We start from the raw sequence: 22,677 nt of genomic DNA, 5'->3' as shown, positions 1-22,677 counted from the left end.
TGTGGGATCTGCCAGGGCTGAGGCAAACTCCAACAGAGTCTTACAAGGAGTGTACCACACAAGTGACTGCACAATAGTAGCCAGTATCCACTGTCATACAGTAAAATTCCATGGGCTGCAATCTCTAAAACCACACATATTCTAGAAACATAGTTTATATAATTCAGAACCTCTCTCAGTATTTGAATTAGTTTCCTCCTCCCATTTTTATTTATTTATCATTCCAAAAGCTGCAGTAGATAACGTCTGCATCTTTATTTTGCTTTGCCCCAGCAAAATGTTTCAAAACTGCACTTGAGGTTTCAGATGAAAAAAAGAAGTTTAGTATCTCTAGATGTGTGAACGTATGTGCCCACTCTGTAGAAATCCTTAGCACTTTTAAGTCAGTTTGACACAACTGAGCAGGAGAAATAGAATAGCTCTCGAGTGCTTGCAAGCTGCAATAAATATTCATTGGTACTGCTGCATAGATGGAAGCTTGAACAACCCCTCATCAATCTCTGGTCTCTGAAGTGATGCAGATATTTTCCCAATACAAACTAGGCTAGCATTTGTAAGTGTGCCACCAAGGACTGGACCTCGTGTAGCATAGAACAGCACTAACTCATCCTCTGTTCTTTGTTTGTTTTTATCTTTCCAGTGAATTATCCGTAGGGCTAGCCTATCCTCTCTGTGTATATCTGCGCTATACCCAGTTTTAATGTGTATATCCTCTCCTCGTCCACAGATTTCTTTGCAGCTTCTCTTCCAAGAATAAGAATCCTGGTGTGCTCTGAGATGTAGGTTTGGCATTGTCCTCCTCCTCCCACTGCAGAAAATACTGTTTCAGACCGCGATGCATCATTTTCTGTAAGGGGTGGATTTGTAGTCCTTTCAGTTTTATCTCTGCAGAGATCTGCCTATACCATCTCCCAGGCCACCTGATGCAAACTCATACTAACTGAGGTATCTGTTTCCCAGCTGTCTTTCTGCACACCTTGCCTAGTACCTTTAGCATGTCATTGTGATCCCCCTGATTCACTCGTGCCCATAAGTCACACAATATGTCCTTACTCAGTGAGGCTACTGGATTTTTCTTATCTAAATGTATATGTTGCTTTCTTGGAAGCTTAGCAAGGAGTTCTATGTACCTGTGATATTGAACCTGCGATAGCTGTTGCAGTCATTGGGAAAGGGAAAATGCACATGTGAACTTCCCATAGTCATTGTCAGACATGGGCCTGATTTGAATAGAATACTAAACCATAGTTCTAACCCGTTACACAAATAAACTGCAGTGAACCACTTCATGCACTCCACCCACAGTACTAAATGCACAGCTTCTGGTGGCTATGAACCATGCATCTTAGTCACAGGGAACCACTAACAGAGACTCCCCTGAAGATCTCAGTGGTTGGGCAGGGATATAAGGAACCAGGAAGTTCTTAAGATATCCGGGACTCAAGTTATTAATGGCCTTGTAAATTAATACTGTACAAGAACCTTGAACCTGACCCTGGTAGCATCTCGCAACCAGTTGAAGCTCCTAAACACCACCAACAGTCTTAACAGCAGAACTCTGCACCAGCTGAAGCCTCCAGACTAGGCCTCAATAGCAGCCCCACATTGAGGTTACCAAAGCATAAATAAATATGGCCAGGCTATCCCAATTCAATGCCACCTAGTAGTTGGTGTGCTAGCAGTAAGTGGTCAAAGGCACTCCTAGCCACCGAGGCTGCCTGAGGCTCAAATGACAAAGATTTATCTAGGAGCATCCCCCAGACTTTGATCCTGTTCTTTCAAGAAGGAATGCAACTGTGTTCAAAGCACACAACTGGCTAATCTCCTGGACATGGAAACCTCTATGAGCTTCAAGAGGTCACAAGACTATCTTCAAACTGAGTATTATAACAATTGTTTTTTTGCCAGGAAATGAAAAGCCCATTGCACATTACAATTATTATGTAAATTACAAATAATTAGCACAGGCTAATGGAATAGATTTGCTTCAAAAGGCTTACACAGTTTATGGCTCAAGAGAGAAAGGCTACCTACCTGTTTCTGTTTCTGGTTGCTAACTGTGATTCTTACTGCTGGCGATTTAGCAGCACCTTTAGCTGATCAGAGAGAACAATAGCATCGCTGTGATATGAAAGGAGTTTAGAGTTCAAACCATTCATTCTGCCAGTAGGTGGTGGTTTATAATAGATCCTCTCTAAATCCATTTTGCAAATGCTCCTGGGACATCCATAGCCTTTAAGTGTTACAACTGTTGCAACCTATTCCATATGTTTTCTTCATTTAAAATTAGTGGTGCAAATGCATTAGAGTTTTCACCTGTGCCACTGTTAGGCAAATATTTCTGATTTTCCTGTCACTTAATTCAGAAGTGAACGTATGCTTCTCTCATGCTGTGTGGCACAGGATCAGGACTTGGCAGGGGGCAGCTCAGTGTCATAGGGCTCAATATTCTTCCCCTAGGTTCCCCCATAACAGATACAGCAACATGGCTGTGTCTCAAGAACTTGCAGTTTATTCTAATCTAGAAATGCAGGCAAAGATTTTTAAAGGTAAAATGTTAGCCTCAAAGCCATTTTTTTTTAAAAAAAAATTGCATGGCACTCTGGATTGTGATTTATGAAAATGTTGCAGTTGATAATTTCAGAGCTATTGCTCATCCGACTTGAAAGACCCGACTTCTCACGCTGTCCAACATGATGACCATTACAATTCTTGTATATATTTGTATTAAGAATACGGAAATGAAATGGGATGTCAATTAGGTGTGCTTACCTATGACAGCTAAACAGTTGGAACACATACATAATACATTTAGTAGTACTCCTCACTGACTTGTATGGATTGAATTTATAATTGTTCATATCTGTGGCTCTATCTCACCCTAATTCAAAGTTTACTCCATTTGCACCATTATCAAAAACCTTGAAAGCAGTGCTTGTGCAGAAATACAATTATTTATTTATTTATTTATATCCTTGTAGGAAACCCATCCACAGACTGCCATTTACATTCCATCTGTTCAGGGACTAAGAAATGAGCCAGAAACATCAATAACGTCTTTATTTCCCAATTTGCTTTCCATTTTATGTGGCTAATTTCATTTGTTAATATTTAGCATACTTGATACTTAACTCCCCTATGGTTTTTAGGTGATGGGAGCCTTTTGTTGTTCTTATCTTAACATTTCATTTTCCCCCCAGATAAGAATTATATGAATAAATTATCTTGAAAGGCCTAGAAAACAAGTACAACTACATGATCTCCCACAACATTTTATCTGGAGAGTTTCTATTTCTGTTTGGTACCTTTAGGATTTTCAATCTTCCAAAAGAGGGAGAGAGAAAGAGAGAGAGGCAGGTGGGGAGAAGTCACCTTGAAATATGTTCTTGCTAATGCAGTATCCAAACAAAACAAAACAAAACATTCCAAAAGCACAATTTTATGTTGCTCATTTTAAAAGTTTAAATTCTGAGTAGGGGCGATGGAGTAGTGAATCTGTTGAGACTGTTTGACTACAGCTTCCAGTGCTTCCGACCATTGGCTTTGCCAGCTAGATCTGATGTGAGTTGAAGTCCAGCAACATCAGCAAAGCACCTTGTTGCTTACCTGTGCTTTAAGATATGTCAGAGTAACATCATGTTCAAAACTAGCCTCCACCAGGAGAAGGGATTTTTCAGTAATTGCTTGATGCTGTGCAATTCTTGCCTCCCAGAAAGCTTGCCTGACAACAACACTTGTTTCCTTTTAGGACAGCTGAAAACATCATTGTTCTGTAAAGCCTTTTTGACAGGTTTTTCCTGCTGTCACCCAGTCTGTTTAAAGCATTATCGGTTTAAAACCAGTTTAACATTGTGTTTTTAATTGTATTTCTGAGTTTTGAAGGCAATCACTAAAAGGTAAAATGTAAATTTAATAAATGAGTGAATGAATGACATTTACAATTCAATGGGGCTTACTCCCAGGTTAAGGGAGTATAAGGTTGAAGTGTAATTGTTTGATAACCAAAGAACCATTTCTTATTTATCAACAAGTTGTCGCAAAACTTCCCCCGGGAAACCTCCAGAATATATGAAGTGGTTGCTAATCTGGGCTAATTTTAAAGTGTCTGCAGGGTAGCAAATATATATATGGTGCAAAAATAATGTTCCTGCTTTTTGCTTACCTGCTGTGTAGGTAGAAATCCTTTTTAAAACAAATACCTCAAGTGTTTTGATCAGGCTTTTTGTTAGTGTTCTTGAGTCTGATCTTTAAGTTTTAATTGGTTTAGATGAATATAGAGTTGCAGATAATTATTCAAGGGATTCAGAGACAAGGTCACATTCGGGGAGAGCTGTGCAGACATGCTTCTGCCAATGGCAGACAACTGCCAATAACAATATTGTGTTCCAGATTTTTGGAAGCAAAAATACCACATATTTGTGGTGTGCTCTACTTTTAGAACTCCATAATATCAACTGCTCAATTGGAACAAATCAATACAACTTCACTGACTGACACCAGCAAAAGATCTGGGTTTTCCCCCCTTCCTCTTCTATTTTTGACAGTGTTTGTTGTGCAACCATATTCCCAAGAGGTTACACATAATCCTTAGCTGTTTTCCCTCTTTGAAGGAAGGAATTGAAGGCCTTGCACTCTAATACTTGTGTTTTCCAATTCACTGATTTTTGTACTTTGTTTCTCCTGACCTTTTGTCTTCAAGTGAAATGTTTTTTTTCTAATCTCTCCTATGAGAGTATGTAACATTTCCAACTTAATGACATTCTCTTTTCTGCAGTCTTGGTGAAATGCCTGAATTCTCTTTAATGACATGGCACTCAGTTCATACCTGTTGGTCAGCAAAAGCTGCCATTCCCTGAGGTTACCCATAGAGGGACATTGGGCTGCTGGCTTGGTCTGTTCCATCCAGTTATCGCTCTTATTTATTTCACTTATGAATTGCTTCCTATGAAGCACCTCAAATTAATTTCACAATAGAAGAAAGCATCTGTAAAACAATTGCAAATATAAAAAACTGTTAAAATGATTGCATGTATAAAAACAGTTTGAAATCCAATCCCGATGCTTGACTGAGATAAAAGCCTCCATTTCAAAGACTTGCTGAAAGGGGAAGGTCTTCTGCAGGCACCGAAAAGGCAGTAGAGATGGTCCCTGTCTGATCTGTGATGATCCAATCCATACTAAAGGCCTGATTCAGACATTATGCAGAACAGACCCCCTGAGAAGATGGTGTCTGCAAAATGTTCTCTTGCAGCTCACAGTGATTGGCTGGGTATATAAAAGATTTGATCTATTAGGTATCCTGGTCCCAAGCTGTATAGGACTTCACCAGTACCAGCCCCTTGAACTTAGCCCAGTAGCTCGTTGACAGCCAGTGTAATTCTTTCAGCAGCAGCATAATATGTACCCAGTGAGCATCCATGCGCCCAGATTTTGCATTAGTTGCAGCTTCTGGGTCAACCTCACAGAGCACGCTGCAGTAATGCAGTCTGGAGGTTACCAGCGCATGGACAACAGTGGTTGGACTGTAGAGGTTTTTGAAACACTCAGCCAAATCTAAATGCTTTGCCATATGCATCATAGTAATAATGTGGTTTGCACTGAGATCTCTCCACACACACCCCTTTCATATAGGAATTAACAGCAGGAAGGTTTGAATTGTGGGTTTTTCTTGTGTCCCTTTGACTTTATTACTGTGTTTTCTGTGTCTGTATCCACTACTTTGGTCAAAGACCTTGAATTTGGTAGAACCTTTAGGGTCACACAAAACAACTATTGGAATTTGCTGTTGTTGCAGAATTAGAGCTTGCAACAAAAATAACCCTCTTGGCTCTCTTACAATGGCTATATGAACACATGTAGGGTTGCAATGCATATGCAGAGCTGTGTGGCCCCAAGGAACTGCCTTGTTCATTTCAGCATCAAAAAAGTGCTTTCAGTGTGCATTGATATCAGTGAGCAAGCATCTTTTTGCTTGTAGTTCGCATGCTCACTGAAGATCTGTGAACCTTTGCTTATGTCCTTTACATCCTGAATACTGAAGATATGCACTCCTTATGGTGAATACTGTCATAATGGTTCTCTGTTTTCCTTGCCCCCATTTGTTTCTAGTTGACCTTATTCATTGTTTGCTTTTAAATGTCCATAGAACACTTAAGGAGGAACCAAAAAGGACCAGACAGACATTTCTAAATTATTATATTGAGTTAGACATTAGGAAAGAGAGCAGTACTTTGGGTCAGCCAAATTAAAGTGTACTAGGATTACGCAATCATGCCAAACACACTCTTATTGCAGCACCTTATAAAGCATCCCATCATGGATGAAGAATGGCACTTGACAGATACAACTATTTAACTTTATAAATTCCAAGTAAATGAGGGCACATTGTGCCATTCAGAAGACTGGAAAAGGTTTGAGAAGGATGCTAAAGGCTAATTGGACCATCTGCTGTTTTAGTGGCTTTTTCTTTCTGTTCTTCCATGCTTAGTAGGAAGTTGCACAATGGTAGATAAATTGCAGTATTCGTCCTACCATGCAACTTAATCACACAGACTGACTAAGGTCTAGTTCTCGAAGAGCAGAGAGGAACCAAATCTGCACGCTTAAAACTAATATCAGGAGGTTTTTAATGGTTGATGTATTATTATGTTTTTATATTTCTCTGGAAGCTGCCCAGAGTGGCTGGGGAAACCCAGCCAGATGGGCAGGGTATAAATAATAATAATAATAATAATAATAATAATAATAATAATAATAATAATATTAGTAGTAATATGTCAGGAAGAACAATAGGCTAGAACGGTGCAAGTCAGTGGTGGTTGTTTGCAGGGTGTAAGTAGTATTCAGTCATCTGAGCCCTTGCCTGCAGTGGTGCATTTCAGACACAGGTTTATCTCTTCCCATCTGTTCCCTTTGAGATTGTCTGTGGAATGTTCTGCTTCTCCTAAAAAGGGAAGCATATGAGGGGAGTGCAAACCTGATGTTTATAATTCCATCATATCCCAAGGGACATAAGGGTCACATAAGATATCTCCATGCTACTCTAGAAGTAAGTTTGTCACTAAGTGCATAGACGTGACAGTGTTGGTTATTGACCAAAAATAAAAATAAAAAATTCTTTATCCTCTATTCTATTTTTTCGGGAGCTGGGGGAGAGACATTCTTATTACACCAAGTCGGCACAAGGTAATTCAGAAACTTCAAAGCAAATCAGACTAGCACTTTCAGTACACAAAAGAGAGAGAGAATTAATAGCCTTTGAAGGAGCAAATGCATGAGAGAGCTTTAGACCACAACTGAACTAAAATGGAAAATATATATATATATATATATATATATATATATATATATATATATATAATCCCAGCTCATTATACAGCTGCACACACCTATTATAAAAGAGCACGGGTTGTAAATGGGGAGAGCTCCTTATATAAACAGAGCTCGAAGCTCTTACCAGTGTTATTTCCTTCTCTTTTGTTTCCATCAGACGGAACCCTCTTCACTTCCACCTCATTGCAGATGCCATTGCAAAACAGATCCTGGCAACTCTCTTCCAGACCTGGATGGTGCCTGCAGTGCGCATAGACTTCTATGATGCAGATGAGCTGAAGGTAAAGTAAAACAAAATGCCATCATAATCCAAAGGCTGTTTTGTTGTCTGTTCACCCTGTTCATAATTGTATATAATTGAAGAATCAGCAACTAGAGCGGGCACAGGCAAACTCGGCTCTCCAGATGTTTTGGGACTACAACTCCCACCATCCCTAGCTAACAGGACCAGTGGTCAGGGATGATGGGAGCTGTAGTCCCAAAACATTTGGAGGGCAGCATTTGCCTATGCCTGCACTAGAGGCTTGGGGGCCAATTATGGTCATAAGAGGTGCCACATGACTCACCCAACCCAGTTACAAGGTTTGAGTGACAAAAGCCACACCCAAGTAGTCATACTCCGGACAGGGAAATGATTTGAAGCAGCCGGAAAAAAAAATTTCCAGTTTGTATGAAAATGTTTAGAAACTTGGCATCTGAAGACAGAGGCATCTGAAGGTTGTGGCAGTAATTTGTATGCCATATCAAATCAGTTCCATGCTAAACTTGATTAAAATCCCGTAAAAAGGTAGAAACAAAATTTAGCAAATTGCTCTGCTAATTAAGGAAATTTCAAACCACTCCATGTGTTAGGAGGAAGTGAAAACAGATTATAATTAGAAGAAATGGCAAAGGGGAAGGATCATATGTCAGAAAATACTCTCACTTAAAAAAATTGAAAGAGATTACTTCAGGATGTTTCACATATTAAGCAGCAGACAAATATTGACCTAGATGTATCTTCCTGCCAAGGACTGCATTTTGAGAAAAATTGAGGCTTCATTATTATTTAAAACACAGAATCCATACACAAGAGATTATTTAATTAATTAAAACTGCAAACTTTTCCTTCAGAGTTTCTTCCTTTCTCTTCATTTTCACAACTTCAAGAGAGACTTTATTCCATTGTTTGAGGTGGCTTTGCTAGTATCTTGCTTGTGATGGCGGCTGCCACTCATCCTAGCCAATGTGGTGCCTTCCAGATATTTTGGCCTACAACTCTCATCCACCCCAGCCTGCCTACCTACCCAGTGATCAGGGATGAGGAGACTTGTAGTCTGAAAAATCTGGAGAGTACCATGCTTTTAAGAAGCTTAAGTTCTTTCCAGGTTGCTTTTCTATCCAGATGGCAGTCAATTTGCTCACAAACTTCATATAGTCAAATGGTTGGACAAATTGCTTCCATGCAGGACACTGTAGAGCAGATAAACAGAGCAGATGCTTATGATTTGCTGTTCAGCAGAAAACCAAATTTGAGAAAGTGAATTAGCTTTTTTATCAAGTGCTCTTGAACCTTTCAAGAATCCTTTGTATGCTCTGGGACATCTTCTCTGTATATGGATGCTCACCCCTGAGCTACTGCTGATGAAGGATACATCTGTTCCTGTTTTATTTCTGGAAGTTCAATGAGAAAGGTACCCTCAGTATCTGACAATGTGACTTTGTTTCAAGGGCCCAAGGAGGGAACGTGACACCAGTAAATTTTGAGTTCTGATTTGTTGCAGTAGCACATCTTCATGTCCTGTCACCTTGAGCAAATAAAGGCAGATCTGCAACACTTCAATACCATTTTTTTCCACCGACTGCAGCATTGTCCTATACATGTCTGTCATGTCTGACCTCTAACAATCTCTTTACGCACCTCTTTGTGGCCTGTTAAGCCACTTCTACTCAACCATTTTAGTTTAGCTTGAAGGATCCTACCCTGTGTGAGAGACTTGGTGTAGAGTAAGGCCTTATGTGAGTGGGAGACAGGGAGGGAGTGTTTATGTTGCTGTTTCCTTGATACTATACTGCCCTTAATGTGCTGGTTGCAAATTATGGTTAATGCATTCAGTGATTTTTGTGGCAAATGGTTGGCTAGGCATTAGCTGTGTTGTGTGGGTATGGATGGTCGAATGTTTCAGATTGAGGATTGTACATTTGCTTGTTATTATAAAAAATATTTGTGCACCGCTAGACATAAAACTAGTTCACAATCAACATACATATGGTATGTTGAAGATTGCGAAGGTTGTGTTTGAGAGGTGTTGAGAGTAGAGTGGTTGCAGCTTCTGTCTCAGTTATCTTGTGGAGGCAAAGGTACAGTACATAGCACAGCATGTTGTATACTGAAACAAGAAAAAATGTGTGGTTTTTTCCAGAGTTGTTTTAATCAGTTTGGGCAGAAGTTCTCAGTAGTAGTTGTATTTTTAATTCTAGTCTTGCACCGTTTTACATGAACAAAATAAAAAAATTCCTTCCAGTAGCACCTTAAAGACCAACTAAGTTAGTTCTAGGTATGAGCTTTCGTGTGCATGCACACTTCTTCAGATACACTCATACATTTAAACCGTTTTACATGGTTAAGGCAATAAGGCCAAGTGTTCAGCTTTCCACGAAACAACATCTCCTGCCAAATTATGTTATTATATGGGTTACAAAAATAATATTGTGCAAAGTCCATCAGCTCCTTTCTTGGGGTGGTTTGTTTTCTCCTTGTATAGAGTCAGTCCAGTTTATGGGTGGTTGAAGTCTCGGCTGAGGACGTCGGGACGTGGGGCAAGACAGCAGGGTGGGAGCAGAAATGGGAGTCCGGAAGCCAGGAGTCAGGAAGCCAAGGGTCTGAGAGCCGGGAGTCAAGAAGCCAAGGGTCCGAGGGTCATGAAACCAGGAGTCAAGAAGCCAAACACAGCAAGTCAGGATGTGTGTTGCTGCGGCAAACAGCCAAAGGGAAATGCTGACCTTATATCCCTTCCCGGCTCTTGCCACCAGGTGCTGTGAGTTACCAATTGGCCTCATCTGTGCGGCTGCACCTTGCCTCTTCAGAACAAACTTAGGAAAGCCCCAATCCTGTGAAGCCCTACTGGTCACAGGGCCTGGCTCCTGCATGCACTTCTGACAGTCAGAATGTATTGTACATAAGTTCCACGTTTATGCCTGATACCTGGTTTCCTTGACAACCATTCATATAAATAGTTATAGCCATAGTAAAACTATTACTAGTAGGTCTAGGAATCAGATAGAGGTAACTGTAGAATCTTGTTTTCAATAACAAAATATAGAAGCACCTTAAAGACCAACTAAGTTAGTTCTAGGTATGAGCTTTCGTGTGCATGCACACTTCTTCAGATACCAAAAATTCCTTCCAGTAGCACCTTAAAGACCAACTAAGTTAGTTCTAGGTATGAGAAGTGTGCATGCACACGAAAGCTCATACCTAGAACTAACTTAGTTGGTCTTTAAGGTGCTACTGGAAGGAATTTTTTGTTTGGACTATGGCAGACCAACACGGCTACCTATCTGTAACTAAAATATAGAAGCTTTATTGTGAAAGGATTTCCTACTGCCCAGCCAATACCCTGAGAGCTCTAGGACATCTCTAATTATATATCATTTTGAGGAAGCATTCAGGTTAATGTCTCTTTTTTACTTTTGACCAAGCATCTATGGTCAGTATGTGAAACAGAAATTTAGGTGTACCACTGCTTATTGTCTTACAGCGTCTTATAGCTTATCCACTAAAAAGTTTTTTTGCTAAACATGGTGGTTTCTACTGAAGCTGTCACTTCCTCCCCTTCTCAACAGAGACTGCTCCTTGGTGTTGAGCTTTCTAGAAATGTCATTAACTCATATATTGGAATTGCTTCTGCACTGAAATAGCTGGAATGAATCATATTGAAAGGTCGTCCTAAAGGGTCACCCTAAAGTTGGGAGCATTAGCCTACAACTCATTTATATTGTATTACTAGCATACTGTAGGTGCTTTATAAATATTAAATGATTGTGAGCAACTGGCCACATTCTTAACAATCTGAAAATGTTCACAAAATGGAGCTGTCTGCTGATATCTAGCAAGCAGAAGAGGTCTCCCTGCAATTCCATAATATTCCAGTATTAATTGAAGGGTGAACTGGATTTTTGCAGTCTTATTCACTTTCTCCAGTGCACTTTTGGAGAAAAATCACAGGTAGCCTGGGAAGAGCTCCACGAGGGTCCACCACGTTCAGTTGGTGGTACCTTGTGCATACCTTTCTTTGTTCCATAGAATCATAGAGTTGGAAGAGACCGCAAGGGCCATCGAGTCCAACCCCCTGACAAGCAGGAAACACCATCAGAGCACTCCTGACATATGGTTGTCAAGCCTCTGCTTAAAGACCTCCAAAGAAGGAGGCTCCACCACACTCCTTGGCAGCAAATTCCACTGTTGAACAGCTCTTACTGTCAGGAAGTTCTTCCTAATGTTTAGGTGGAATCTTCTTTCTTGTAGTTTGGAGCCATTGCTCCGTGTCTTCTTCTCTGGAGCAGCAGAAAACAACCTTTCTCCCTCCTCTATGTGACATCCTTTTATATATTTGAACATGGCTATCATTTAGCTTCTGTAAAGACTTCTGTAATCTGCATCAAATGATGTCATCAGCTGTTACCATAATTAAAAGAATCTTCGTACTTGCTGCTGGGGAGCTGCAAATATATTGCTGTGAGTTAGACATTCACATCATGTTGGCTGGGGGTGGAAGTGTGTGGAGATGTGACCCTCCAGATGTTGTTGGACTCCACGTCCTTCAGCCCCAGTCAGCATCACCAATGGTCAGAGATAATGAGAGTTGTTGCTGCTGCTGCTGCTGCTGCTGCTGCTGTTGTTGTTGTTCTTACAACAAATAATTTTTTTAATCACCTTCAAAGCCACCAACTCAAGGTGATTGACACATAAAATAATTAAAAATGCAAAAAAACCCAACAACAAATACATTTAAACTAAAACCCTAACAAATTGACAATCATGGTAAAGGCCCATTTATGCAGCTGTGAAAGTCTGTTCTCTGCAGCATTATGGGCCTGCTTATGTAGCAGTGGGCTGTAAGTTGAGGCTTGTGACCCAATAAGGTATATAGAAAGGCTCTCAGATTTCACACATGATAACAAAAATTGGTTGTACAATATCCTTAGTACGAAAATTGGTTGTATAATATCCTAGGTTGTGGGAGAATGTGGAAATCAGCTAAGGTTGTCTGGGCAGAGGAATAGAATTCCAGCCCCTAACTTCATCTGGCTAGCAGGTGGAAAGACTAAATGCCACGCTTAAGGACTTGCTTGAGTACACTTTCCCTGAAACTGAAGATCAGGACAGGTTGAAGGTTTCGCTTGCTGAATCTGCAACTCTTATTCCCAAGACAGGCATTGTAGAAAGAAAAATCTGACAGGAACATGATTAGCATGTACAGTTGACTCTGGCATTCCTCTGTGTTTGTCAGTAGCACTTCTCTCAGTAATTGTGTTGCTGCTTGTTCTTTCAAGCTTAGTTTGAGGTCTTTTTATTATTTCTTATTTATTTTCTGTATAGCCTAGTTTCTGTAAATGCAGTTATACTGGGAGTGAAGGGATGAAGTTACACGATATCAGATTTGAAATAGACTAGTGGTGACCTAGGGAGCCCTTATTATGCAGTTCTGAATCCTTAAACTCCTTGCTTATTAACTCTTGGAAATATTAGGATAGAGCCCCAAGAAAAAAGAATATGTGATGCACATACGTATTAATGTACACTGAATCATGTCCCTACCAAATCCTTTCATCTGTCATTGTTCTTTTTGTGCACTGATTTATCTGTAGCCCTCTAAATGCTTTGGACTTCCAACTTCCATCAACCTCACTCAGCATGGTCAATGATCAGGGTCAATGGAAGTTGTGGTTCATCAATGTTTGAACAGTCACAGTTTAGCCACACCTGTTTTATTGTTTGCCATGTCATCTTTTGAACCGTAGGAAACATCTTACTAAAAGGCCTAGAAAGTAAACACAGGCATGTGATGTAACAATCACACATCCAGCAACAGAGGAATGAAATGCTTACAGGGAGACCATCCCTCTCTGAAATTTTCAGCACCTCTAAATTATGGAGCCCTTTGAACTGCAGCTGCCTAGCTCAGCTGTCTGTATGTGAACCTTGTCTGTATGTGAAAATCACAGCAGTAGCAAGTAAAACAGGAGAATAATATAAACACAGCATCAGTAAAAGCCGAATAAAAAAGGCACAGATATAAAAAGTATGAAAATATAAAAAAGAGAGCTTCAGTTGGCAGCAAAGAAAGTATAAAGATGGTGCCAGATGCGCCTCAATGGGGAGAACACATTCCATAATTGGGGTGCCACCACTGAAAAGATATTTGGTAGAGGTAGTTGGAGAAGGGAAATCTGCTAAAGAGTGACCTCAGGGTTGATATATGTGGGAAGAGGCTTTTGACCTTTCGATTCAAAGGTCAAAAAGAGTACTCTCTACCCATGAGTTTACTTGTAGTGCAGGAAGCAAGTTGGCTAGGTCCTTCTGCTAAATCCCCCAGATCACACCCTCCGGCACCTTACACAAACTGGGACAAAATTGTGATGAATTGTTTGATTCCCATTTGTGTCATTAAAAAGAATTAGAATTGACACAGCTTTGTAGTTCACGGCTGGCTTAGATTGCAGAGATGAATTCGGCATTATGAACATGTTCCCAAGGGGCCATTTGGCCTAGAGAACTTCCATAATAAGTTCAAGGTTAACCTCAGAAAAAAGTGTCTGGTTTCACAACAGTGATTGACATACCTAAAAGAACAATCAGAAGTGACTCTCAGCCATGCATTGACATATTGCCATGGGTAATAGCCTGAGAGCAAAGGAATTAGTAGCTGTTTGAAGGTGACTCTTCTAATTCAGGGCAGGTATCATTTTCGCAGCTTTCTCTGCTTTGTGCATGAATCTTCCACTGCAGGTGGTATTGTCACGCAATATTGTCTTTTCATTTAATAGACTAGGGAATGCTATCTAAAATTAATAAGCAAAATGTAGTCCTAAAGTGTATTCATACACAGACAGAGTCTTCAAATGATTTTTTTCCACAAGCATGATCTTAAAATACAAAAATGCATAAAGATATTGAACCCATGTAATATGTAAGAACAATATATAGTGTGTGTGTGTGATTATAAACTTAAACTTAACACATTGTATAACTAGCAACCTTGTATCCCACTTTGCTTGCGATTTCTAGGAAACTAAAGAATTGGTTTTGAAACCAGTAGTTAAAATCAGTGCAATTTTGAAAGTTTCAGCCCACCATCCAGTCATATACAGTGGTACCTCGGGTTAAGTACTTAATTCATTCCGGAGGTCCATACTTAACCTGAAACTGTTCTTAACCTGAAGCACCACTTTAGCTAATGGGGCCTCCTGCTGCCACCACGCCACCGCTGTGCGATTTCTGTTCTCATCCTGAAGCAAAGTTCTTAACCTGAAGCACTATTTCTGGGTTAGCGGAGTGTGTAACCTGAAGCGTATGTAACCTGAAGCATATGTAACCCAAGATACCACTGTATAAACATCAGTGAAAACCTTCTCCTTGACATCAGGAACCATCATGCAAAAATTGGTTATGCTAACTTAAGAGGTGTCCAAATGCATAGTATACAAGCAACTTTCTTGCCTGAACCAATATCATTTGTCAATCTGGTTCTAAAATCAAATTTGGGTCCTTAACATCCTTCCTGAATCCATCCAAATGACTCTTACTTGTGAAAAAGAAAAGAGATTCCCTCTGTTTTAAGAAATACTTCAACTTGGAATTCTTTCACATAAAAAACATATAAAGCAATTATTACAATGACTTATCAGCCTTTATTTCAGTGAGTTAAGTTTCTCAGAGAGTTAATGTACCCTGGGTGTTGAGTGCCTGGAACCCCTGGAATCTTGCCCTGCTCTGAGCTTCTAGTGGTGTGCAACAATATGATTGCTTGGTTTCAGGATCAAGATGTCTATAGGTTAATGTAATGTTTAGCATGAATAAATATTTCCAAAAAAAGGCTTGCAAGAGAAGCATTTAATGCCTGAGCCCTGGGTGTCCTGAAACTGGAGGCACTTTTATTTATTTTCTTATAGGTTTTGCCAAATACAATACTTGTTTTCTTGATTGCATACATGGGTACAATTTATTATCCAATATTAAATTGCATTTCTTTTGTTCTCATTTCTATTCAGAGAAAGTAATGATAACCAGGAACCTCTGAGAGCTACCCCCAAATTTATTTCAAAGTAGCCAAATAATACATCTATGATAAAGAGACAGGGAAGGATAAATTAAAGTGAGCTTCAAGGACACTTCATTTAAAAATGCATTTGTGTGTGTGCTCATTAATAGTCTGCTATTATCACTTCTGCTGGAGTAGCTGATGCTGACAATATTCAGTGCCTTGCACTTTTCTTAGTTTCCCCAAGATCTTCTCTTGCCACTTTTACACAATTATTCATTTGCAAATGACAGTATTTATCTCTCTACTATATTTGTACCAGTCCACTGTCACACTGGTGGTGACAGACAGCACATGCTCCAGGATGAAGGAAGCATCCCAGGTAGGCAGGCAGTGGGGCAAGCAAGCTGAACTTGCAGTGGTGAGACAAGCAAGTGGGGGGGGGCAGAGGGGACGGAGCAGGCAAGCAATGGGGGGAGGGACCTCCAGCAAGAGTTTGGAGCAAGAATGTGCTGGACCTGCAATGGTGAAAGTGCTGAGAGTGAGGGCATTGCAGTGGCATGGGTGAGCAAGCAGGAAGCAAAGCAGGTGTGTGAGTTGGGCTTGCAGTAGTGGGGCAGGTCGAGCAAGAAAGGGTTGTGTGGCATGAAATAGGAAAGTGATCTGGGGTTTGCTGCAGGCAAATAGAATGAGAGTGTCACTATGGGCAAACTCCAAAGGACCCAACATCATCAAACATACCATCTCAGGCCTATTTAATTGCTCATCTTCTAACATTGTGTATGCCATCAAATGCCAGCAGTGCCCTTCAGCTCTCTATATTGGACAAACAGGCCAAACCCTATGCCAAAGGATAAAAAGGTAAACGGACCCCTGACCATTAGGTCCAGTCGTGGCCGACTCTGGGGTTGTGGTCTCATCTTGCTTTATTGCCGAGGGAGCCGATGTACAGCTTCTGGGTCATGTGGCCAGCATGACTAAGCCGCTTCTGGCAAACCAGAGCAGCGCACGGAAATGCCGTTTACCTTCCCGCTGGAGCGCTACCTATTTATCTACTTGCACTTTGACGTGCTTTTGAACTGCTAGGTGGGCAGGAGCAGGGACTGAGCAACGGGAGCTCAGCCCGTCGTGGGGATTCAAACCGCCGACCTTCTGATCGGCATGTCCTGGGCTCTGTGGTTTAACCCACAGCGCCACCCGCGTCCCATGCCAAAGGATAAATGGACATAAATCTGACATCAGGAATCACAAGACAGAGAAGCCAGTAGGAGAACACTTCAGTCTCCCAGGAAATTCAATACAGGATCTCAAAGCAGCTGGCTTTTTACAAAAGAATTTCAGAAACAGACTTGAAAGAGAAGTTGCTGAATTACAACTTATCACTAAACTGAAAACTATGGAGAGACCTGGTCTTAACAGAGATATTGGATTCCTGTCTCATTACACATGCTAATCATCTGTATACTATCCCTTGCTTTTTCCTGTATACTATCCCTTGCAGTCATTAACAGTCGTCAACAGGTTTACCATACCCATTGAGTCAATCACCCATCTCCTACTACCCTCCTGGGGGGGGGAGGGGAAACCCACCCCACCCTCCCACTATATGTAAGGGTCTGGTGACTTCTGTTTCAGTGTGTCTGAAGAAGTGTGCATGCACACAAAAGCTCATACCAAGAACAAATTTAGTTGGTCTCTAAGGTGCTACTGGACAATTTTATATATATATATATTGACTGTGTCAGACCAACTTGGCTACCTACCTGAATCCAAAGGTTTGGTGAGGATTAAAAGGAGGGGTTTGGGGAGGGGGTATTGGTACAAGTGAAGGATTGCCAAGCAAAGCAAGCAGGAAGATCTGGATAGTAATACTGTAAGAACAGCCTTTCTTGACGACACCCAGGATCTAAGTAGCCAAGCCTCCTGTTTCCAGTAATGGTGAGCTATGTGCTTTCAGGAAGCCTCCAAGCAGGGCATGAAGCCAACACCTCTCTTGCTCTTTGCCACCCACGTCCAGTGGTATTCAGAAGCTGACTTTGCTGAAACGGGAGTGCATGTAATTCCTGCTGTAACTATTAAACATGTCTCCTTGTGGTCATTTCTTTAAATATATAGCCCTTATATTGCTGCAGCGTATGAAATGGAGCTGATTGTGCATACAAATCTTTTCGCAAACAGTATAATTGCATCTTACGCACATTTTACTTGTGCAAATTCAGTTATACCAGCTCAACTCTGATGGCAGCCACAGCATTCCGGGCAACAGTTGCAAAGATGAGTTGCATGTTGCAGCAGAGGGAGATGGAGGAAGAAGATACCCGGCTCCCATCCTTTTCTGGAGGAAGAAGAAACCCCAGCTGTGGAAGGGAGGACAGAGGCTGATAGAGAGAGATGCAGGCAGAAGAAAAAAGCCAGAATGGAGCTTTATTTCTCCTCCCTTCCATAGCCAATGGAACTAGATTTCTCCTTTCTTCATCTGCCTCTGCTGCTCCCCCACTAATTTTGTAGCCCAGAGAGCTGGATTTCTTCTTCCTCTGGCAGTGGAAATGCAGAGAGGTCATCCATGTGGGGGTACCCCTCCCCTTCCAACAGGCAGCATTTGGCTATGAGTGAATTTGCATAGCTGTGCTGCCTCTGGTTTGGAGCCCTTTTGTGAACTTCAATCACACTGTATGTGTATATACAGACCATTTTTCTTTTTTTTATATAGAATATTTATTAAAATTTTCAAAAATGATACAATATAGAACAAAAAGAAAAAACAACAAAAATACAAAAATACAAAAATAAAAACAATTAAAAACACATAGAATTTCCATTTACTTATTTTCTTTTAACTTATTTTCCAGACCTCCTCATACCTCCCTTTCTTATATTCCAATTCAAATTGTTAGTTCAGCAAATCCTCTCCATTAGTTTTTACTTATTTCTAAACCTTATTTTTCATATCTCTTAAGCATTACAGCTGGAAACCACTTAATTTCTGTCTAACATCATTTTAACATTCATTAATTTTACAATATTTCCGCAAATAGTCTTTAAACTTCTTCCAGTCTTCTTCTGCCGACTCTTTTCCCTGGTCTCGGATTCTGCCAGTCATTTCTGCCAGTCCCATATAGTCGATCATCTTCATCTGCCGTTCTTCCAGAGTGGGTAAATCTTGTGTCTTCCAATATTTTGCGATGAGTATTCTTGCTGCTGTTGTCGCATACATAAAAAAAGTTCTGTCCTTCTTTGGCACCAATTGGCCAACCATGCCTAGGAGAAAGGCCTCTGGTTTCTTCGAGAAGGTATATTTAAATACCTTTTTCATTTCATTATAGATCATTTCCCAGAAAGCCTTGATCCTTGGGCACGTCCACCAAAGGTGAAAGAATGTACCTTCAGTCTCTTTACATTTCCAACATTTATTATCGGGCAAATGATAAATTTTTACAAGCTTGACTGGGGTCATGTACCACCTGTAGATCATTTTCATAATATTCTCTCTTAAGGCATTACATGCCGTAAATTTCATACCAGTGGTCCATAACTGTTCCCAGTCAGCAAACATAATATTATGTCCAACATCCTGTGCCCATTTAATCATAGCAGACTTCACCATTTCGATACAGACCATTTTTCACTTTCTTTTTGCAAAGCTCACATTTCTTTCATTTTAGAAAGTCCTCCTTTTAAACAAAACAACAACAACTGTATGGTTCTGTGCTCTGCTTTGGTCCCTAAAGCTGTAATGAAGAGGTCTGCCACTTACATTGTTCTTAGTGGACAACCTGTTCATGGTGCAATAAAGTTCTATGCTTGGAGCTAAAATAGAGTACAAGATAAAAGGCAGACCTTGTTCAAGAGTACAGAGTGAAATCCCTACAGTCAGCGACTCTTAGCCTTTTCCTGACCCTTTTGTCTAAATAAACTCTGGACACCAGTGGTAGCTTTTAATGAGAGAGAGCAGAGATGTTGAAGGAAAAATGAGGGTAAGGAGGTTGAGGAAGATGTTTGGAACTATACTAAATGGATGGGTATAGATAGGATACAAGTATGTCAACTCTGCATCTGCTTAGCAAATCCTGCAATTAAGAATTACTGATTTTCTCAGTTATGTTCTCCATAGTATAAATACACAAGATAGTACCTCAAAACTACCTTGTGGGAAGTGTCAAAACTGAAGTCTGACAATGGAACATTGTGTCAGTAAAATTAGGCTTTGGGTGTTATAACATTGACATAATCTATAATGTACTTAAAAGCAGTAAACATTTGCTGATATAGGTTAGTGCCTGGTCTCAAAATATAACCATTCTTATCCCGTTGAGATAAGGTCTGTACTGAAAAGGTGACCCTGCTTGTCTTTTCCTTAAATAATTAACCTTTCCCTTTTCATTTTTAAATGTAGCACCAGCACCCTTCCCTAATTTAAAGCGCTTTGGTTTTCAGTTAGCATCCAAAAAGCATTGCAATGCAAATGATTTATTCTGTGTCCTCAGAATAAATGTTTAAACCTCGTTGTTTTCCTCTAGTTCAAATTCCAGGGCAGACTATAGTGGATATATGACTTTGGCATAATGGTGTATTTAATTTCCAGTGGTCTACAAGCACGATGCTTTCATGATGATAATTCAGCACACTACATGGCTACAAAGTCAGTTTACATCTTGGAAGGGTAGACAGAGTAATTCAGTTATAAGAAATTATTCTTGCTTTTAGGAATTCAGTTGTGTTTCAGACCATAAAATCGGCATGAATTTCAGATAACTATTTGGGTTCAGGGGTGGGACCAGGGCCCAATCTGCACTATACATTTAAAGCACAATCATACCACTTGAAATAGTTATGGCTTCCCCTAAAGAATTCTGGGAGCTGTACTTTGTTAGGGGTTCTGAAAGTTTTCAGGTGACTCATAGTCACTTAAAGAGCTACAGTCCCTAGAACTAGTTACAGATAGGTAGCCGTGTTGGTCTGCCATAGTCAAAACAAAACAAATTCCTTCCAGTAGCACCTTAAAGACCAACTAAGTCAGTTCTTGGTATGAGCTTTCGTGTGCATGGTATCTGAAGAAGTGTGCATGCACACGAAAGCTCATACCAAGAACTGACTTAGTTGGTCTTTATAGTCCCTAGAACTGTTTCACAATCAGTCCATGTTCCCAAAAACTCATGACTGTTTAAAGTAGCATCATAGTGCTTCAAAAGTGTGATGCAGATGGGACCTATGGCTTTTGCATGTTTGACAGATGGAACCCAAAAGAAGCTTCAGGGATGGGGGGGGCAGTGGTAAGGAGAGTTTACACCTTCTGGGGAATGTTCATTAGCCCCTTTCCCCTTGCAATTCTACATTTCGTGCCCTGACTTTCAGCCAGCTATTCTTATTACCCCCCTGAGTTCATCCTGCTGCCACTGAGACCTATGAAGGGGGTGACAAGAGGCTTACGGTGGTTGCTGCCTCCACTGGCATATAGCTTTGTGGACCAATCCATAAAATATGAGATTACTCCTTATTTTACTTAAACTCTCATTGCTGGATCACTTCAAGACGGGCTTTGGAATCTTCTTCTGAAACTCATGTCCTCTCACATTCCATGTGGATCTTCTTGTTAACAAGTCTTTTAACCCACCTTTAGATGTTGTCACTGTAGTGAAACCTGCAAAGCTCAGGCATACAAATCTGGGCTAACCTATGTGAGAAGCTGATACTGATGTCACCAGAGGCCAGTGGAACTCAAAGAGTCAGCAGCCACCACCACACTATTTTGAATTTGGGCTTCAGTATTCAAGCTTTATTTATTTTTTCCCCCTCAAAGTGTGTTTGAGTAGTAAAGGCACAGAATGTTGCATTTGGCTTATTTATTTATTTATTTATTTATTTATTTATTTAATTAAATTTCTGTACTGTCCTTCACCCGAGGATCACAGGGCATCTTACAACATAAAACACAAAAATACACAACATAATAACAAACAAAAACAATACCCCACCCCTTATCTTAGCACCTTTGGCTCAGATCGTGTCAATGTGACAGTTTGTGGTTCTGCTTATGTGCAACTCTGGCTATTTTTGAGACCTTTGGAGTGTGCACAGAGCCCTTGTTCCTCCAAACAATTATCTGTATTAATCAAGGGTGACTGAGCAGCACTTTTTTCAATTTCAAGGGCAAGCATTAGGAAGAATGCTGAGAAACCTGTTTTTTATAAGAACTACTATCTCTAATAAAGCTTGTCTTTTCCTTTCCTTCCTTCTCTCTTCCTTGTCCTTTCTGTCTATTAGTCTGAAGTGTCCTGGATACCCAACAAACACTATTCTGGGATATATGGGCTGATGAAGCTGGTTCTGACAAAGACTCTGCCTGCCAACCTCGAACGAGTCATTGTACTCGATACAGATATTACCTTTGCTACAGACATTGCTGAGCTCTGGGCTGTCTTTCACAAGTTCAAAGGTATTGTAATGCCTTACGTTTTCATACTTTTTGTTAACCATCCAGGACGCATAGAGAACTCTGTTGTTTGAGATGACTATTCTCTGCCTGCTGTTACTTTCCTTTCATAGTCTGCTGCCTATTCATTTACTGCCAATGGTAAATTAGAGTACCATTTTGGGGGTGGTTCTGCATACAATATTATATTGTAGTACAGGATAAGTGGTAAGGTGTGAATGTGTGGTGGGGGTTGCATTGCTGTTGGTGTACATTAGGGACTAGGTCAGTGGAACTTTACAAAGAGAGAATTAATTGCTGATGCAGGAGGAAGAGGCTATAGCGGAATACAGGGCTACCAACTAAGGCACAGCCAAGAAATCCCATAGCAAAATCAAAATGGCAACATGTACTCAAAATGCAGTGAGTGCATCAGTGTTAGCAGGGCAGCGGTTTCTTAAAAGAAGCTTAATGTTGTTTCCTGTTGTGGCCTTGCAAAACAAATCAGTAGAGTTTTTCAAAGTAACTTTCAGAGTATGTTAACAGCAATAATGTGTATTGAAAACACAGTTCAAAAATAACCAGAGTTATGGAGCAGGTATCACGTGGCAATTTTTTTAAGAGTTCAATTTTATTTGTGTTGGAAAAGCTAGGCTGAATCTCTTATGTGTATATTCCTACATGCATTTCTAC

The 22,677-nt window shown here is 40.4% G+C and overlaps 1 protein-coding gene across 1 annotated transcript in view; it reads left to right on the top strand.

Moving 5' to 3' along the window:
• Nucleotides 1-22,677, top strand: part of LARGE1 (LARGE xylosyl- and glucuronyltransferase 1) — a 328,203-nt gene that overhangs the window by 167,166 nt on the left and 138,360 nt on the right. The window contains exons 5-6 of the mRNA XM_081879465.1: nucleotides 7,490-7,613; nucleotides 21,837-22,008. Coding sequence (XP_081735591.1) covers nucleotides 7,490-7,613; nucleotides 21,837-22,008 — 296 coding nt within the window. The remainder of the gene's footprint in view (nucleotides 1-7,489; nucleotides 7,614-21,836; nucleotides 22,009-22,677) is intronic.

Source organism: Podarcis erhardii (genome assembly GCF_964252035.2).
Source record: "Podarcis erhardii genome assembly, chromosome: 10".
Lineage (NCBI taxonomy): Eukaryota > Metazoa > Chordata > Lepidosauria > Squamata > Lacertidae > Podarcis > Podarcis erhardii.
The sequence above is the reverse complement of the archived record's forward strand: the minus strand, read 5'-3'. Positions and strand labels throughout refer to the sequence as shown.